Source organism: Myotis davidii, unplaced genomic scaffold (assembly GCF_000327345.1).
Source record: "Myotis davidii unplaced genomic scaffold, ASM32734v1 scaffold267, whole genome shotgun sequence".
Lineage (NCBI taxonomy): Eukaryota > Metazoa > Chordata > Mammalia > Chiroptera > Vespertilionidae > Myotis > Myotis davidii.
In genome coordinates, this window is record NW_006297747.1 from 928,956 (window position 1) to 932,936 (window position 3,981).

Consider the following 3,981-nt stretch of genomic DNA (forward strand, 5'->3'; position numbering starts at 1 on the left):
GGAGTTAGGTTATTTTTAGAAATATAAGTTGTGTTTCCTCTTTTTCTGCTTCACTAGGAATACTTTTTACATTTAAAATGTTTTGTGAGTATACATTTATGTAACAAAACTCTTGGTAGGTATTCCCAAGAATAGACTGTTTGAGTTTTTGGTATTTTAGTATAATTAATTGGAGGTCCCCCCTCTCTTATTGAGGTGTAATTGACAAAACTACATGTGTAAGACATACAATGTGATGATTTTATATGTGCACACAAATCGTCACCCTGCAGAGTTACCATTTTGGAGGTTTATTTTAATCATGTTTGTATCCTTAATGCTTGGAATATAGAACGGTTTCAGTAAATCTTTGTTGAGGTGAACTAAAGTTATTGCCAACATTGGAAGAATTAACTTGTCCGATTTTAGCACCTAGAGTTGTGAAAATTGAAGTCTAACTTGGTAGTTTTTGATTCTTTACCTTAACGTGCATAAAACCCAAGTGGCAGCCATGCTCACCTGAATCAGTGTATGAGAATGTATGATTTTTTGGAGGTAGAAGAAGATTCTTCATGTTTTAAAATTTAAATTTTATTATTTATATACTTGAAAAAATTCTACAGTGTAAATACATTGCAAAAATTATACCTAACGGTAGAGACATCCCCAAACTCAGCCTTAATATATTTGACTAATGCTGGTAGAAGTTTAGCTGTTATATAAGGTGATTCAATTCAGTATGTTTGAGCCCAACAACAACAAAAAATATTCCTGTCATCATTGCCTTATCAGAAAGCTCCTGCAACACAGTCTGCTAAGGGTATCTCAGTCTCCCCTCAGTGATTGCTAAATTCTTGGTTATATCTGCTCAGGAAGGCTCTGTGGCTTCTTGATGTTGGGGGTTGCAGAAAGAACATAAGGCAAGACAAGGCCTGGCCTGCGTTGCTCAGTGGTTGAGCATTGACCTAAGTACATGCCCGGGTTTGAAATGCCCTCCACAGTTTGTGAATCATACTTTCAAACCATGCCTCAAGCCTCCTTTGAATGTATTCTCTCCATCTGGTCCCTAAGGGATCGCTTTTTCGAGTTCCACAGAACTTTTTTTAAAATTTATTTTTATTGATTTTAGAGAGGAAGGGAGAGGGAGAAAGAGATAGAAACATCAATGATGAGAGAGAATTATTGATCAGCTGCCTCCTGCATGCCCCCCTACTGCGGATCAAACCCGCAACCTGGGCATGTGTCCTTGACTGGAATCGAACCTCTGGGACCCTTCAGTCCGCAGGCCGATGTTCTAGCCACTGAGCCAAACCAGCTAGGTCTAGTTCCACAGAACTTTTATCTGTATCCATACAGCTTCTACTGTTTGTTTGTTTGCTTTTGGGGCATCTCATTTTCTTTGTTAGACCCTTAGATTTCTTAGTGCTACAGTCTTGTTTCTTTCATATTTGCCTGACTTATAGGTGCTAAGTAAATATTTGTTAAATTAATTTCAAGTCAAGAATTAATAGTTGCTTTGATTTAGTAATTAAGGGTTCTGTACATGGACATGACATAGAAGTAAAAGTTTTGTTCACCTATGTGTCTTACATTTTTTTTACTATATGTCCATACATTTTTAAAAATTGAATTTATTGGGGTGACATTGGTTAATAAGAGTATAGGTAGGTTTCAGATATCCATATGTTTACCTATGTATACATATAAACATATGTTTGTATGGCTTATTTTGTGCCAATTACTTATCTTATTTCAGTTTCTTCTTCCCTTTTTCCTGAGGACTTTTCTTGGCGCTCCATGTGAAAAATGAAATATAATGTATATATCACTTCCTTTGTCATTTTTGAGGATTGCATTCGGTTATAGCTAAGATATCTGGATCTTGGAAATTCTGAAACCTTGTCTGAAGCTGCTCTGGTCAATTGATCTTGCCAGAAAGGGGCCAGTAGGATTCAGTAGCTTTAGTGGAGCTGGACTCTCCAGACTAGCCTGGCTTTTGAGGTCAGAAATCTGTAATTAGGATAATTTTCTGTGGAAAATTTAATCAGATGGTGAGCTCACTAACATGTGATGGCTTTTCTCTATCTTCTGGTGTAATTAACTGCTCTCCAGCAACTGAAGAAAACACATTTTATTTAGGAGGAAACATACTTTATTTTACTCCTAGTCAAGTTATTTAATCTCAGGTTTTCTCTGTCTGTAAAATGGGGCACCATATTCTTTCTTGGTACTCGTCTTTGTTTTACTGAAATGCCACAAGGATAAAAGACTTAAGACAGGGGATCACATTCTTCCCCACCCCTCCAATGGGATATTATGGGGAGAATGCTATAACACATTTTTTTAATATTCAGGTATGGAATTGGCAATCAGAGGAATATTTCTTTCTGCAAGCCCATCAGGAAACAGTGAAAGACTTTAGGCTCTTGAAAAATTCAAGACTGCTTTCCTGGTCATTTGATGGAACGGTGAAGGTAATTTAAAACAGATTTTCTTTTTAAAGTAGTCTAATGTTGCAGTGATGATATTGTGACAGCCAAAAGCAGATGGTTGATAAGTAACTACTTAATTTTCAAACTTATGTTCTCATGTTGTTGTCAGTTGACGGCAGTCACCTATGTGTGCTCTGTGTTTATGAACATTTGAACTAAAGGGCACGTAAAGGGGTCAGAACAACCAGTGTGCTAGTGCTCTTACTGTATAGGCCTGTCTTCTAGCTGATTATGTTCAGAAACACAGAATGGTCTTAAAAGTGTCAACTTCTGAGTTTTTCTTTGAAGGTATGGAATATCACCACTGGACGAATAGAAAAAGACTTTGTCTGTCACCAGGATACAGTACTTTCTTGTGATGTTTCTCCTGATGCCACCAAGTTTTCATCTACCTCTGCTGACAACACTGCAAAGGTAGGTGGGTCAACTGAAATGTGCATGCATAAAACTTTGGTATCGGTTATGTATTATGAGTCCTATGTACAGTAGGTCCTCGGGTTAGATTTTCACCGTAAGTTGGAACCCACCTACATAAGCACCTATGGCACTCACATGGAGCACATACACAGCAGTAATGAAGTGAAACAGTAAAAAAAATTTAAAAGAAAGATAACAATTTCTGACCGTTAATTATGGTAAATAAATAATATAAAACATAAAGCACATATGCACATATGTCAAAGTGACGGAACTTTTTTTTTTTTAAAATAAATAAATGGGAGATGGCAACGTAACCATGAAACAACATATGTCGAGTCCGACGTAACCAGAGGACTGCCTGTATTATGAGTTCAAATAATGTGTAAAGTGGAAAAATATGTTTCTTTCTGCATGTCTGTCTTATTGTGTGAGTTTTTGGAGGATTCTCATTGGCCTTTAGTTGGTGTCAGATTACATGAATAACATCAAGGACTTTTGATTTTTCCCTTACTGATTACTTTTGTCGTTACTAAGCAAATGCAATCTCTGCTGCATATTATAGGCAATAAAAAGCATTGAAAAGGGTTTACATTTAATTGCACACCCACAGTAAGTTTTTATATAATTGATATAAGTTGATGCTTCTGAAAATCACATTTCAATGAAATGGTGCTGCCTATTTGGGGACATTGAATACTCCATTTTCTTCTTTTTTAACCATCTTGTTAATGGCATTATTATCTACCTATCTTTCCAAACTACAAACCTTAGAATTGTCTGGGACTCTACTGTCTTTTATGCTCTGTTGATTACTTCTCGATACCTCTTAGATCCTTCTTCCCTTCCTTGCCCCCACCCTTAAGACCAGACTCTCTTCCTTCATTGGTGGGCCTGCTTCTGGTCTGTGCCTCCTCCAGTTTATCTTCCCTACTGCGGTCTGAGTCCCTGCTGAAACACCTCCCTGACCTGATAGTTTGTAAGCCAGATTCCTTAGCTCAGCAACATCTCTTCCCTTCCTTTCCTTTCCTTTCCTTTCCTTTCCTTTCCTTTCCTTTCCTTTCCTTTCCTTTCCTTTCCTTTCCTTTCCTTT

The 3,981-nt window shown here is 37.2% G+C and overlaps 1 protein-coding gene across 1 annotated transcript in view; it reads left to right on the top strand.

Annotated features, from left to right (window-relative positions):
- The window catches only part of APAF1 (apoptotic peptidase activating factor 1), a 100,843-nt gene that overhangs the window by 85,193 nt on the left and 11,669 nt on the right, over nt 1–3,981 (top strand). The window contains exons 23-24 of the mRNA XM_006773338.2: nt 2,334–2,453; nt 2,760–2,885. Of these exons, the coding sequence (XP_006773401.1) occupies nt 2,334–2,453; nt 2,760–2,885 (246 nt within the window). The remainder of the gene's footprint in view (nt 1–2,333; nt 2,454–2,759; nt 2,886–3,981) is intronic.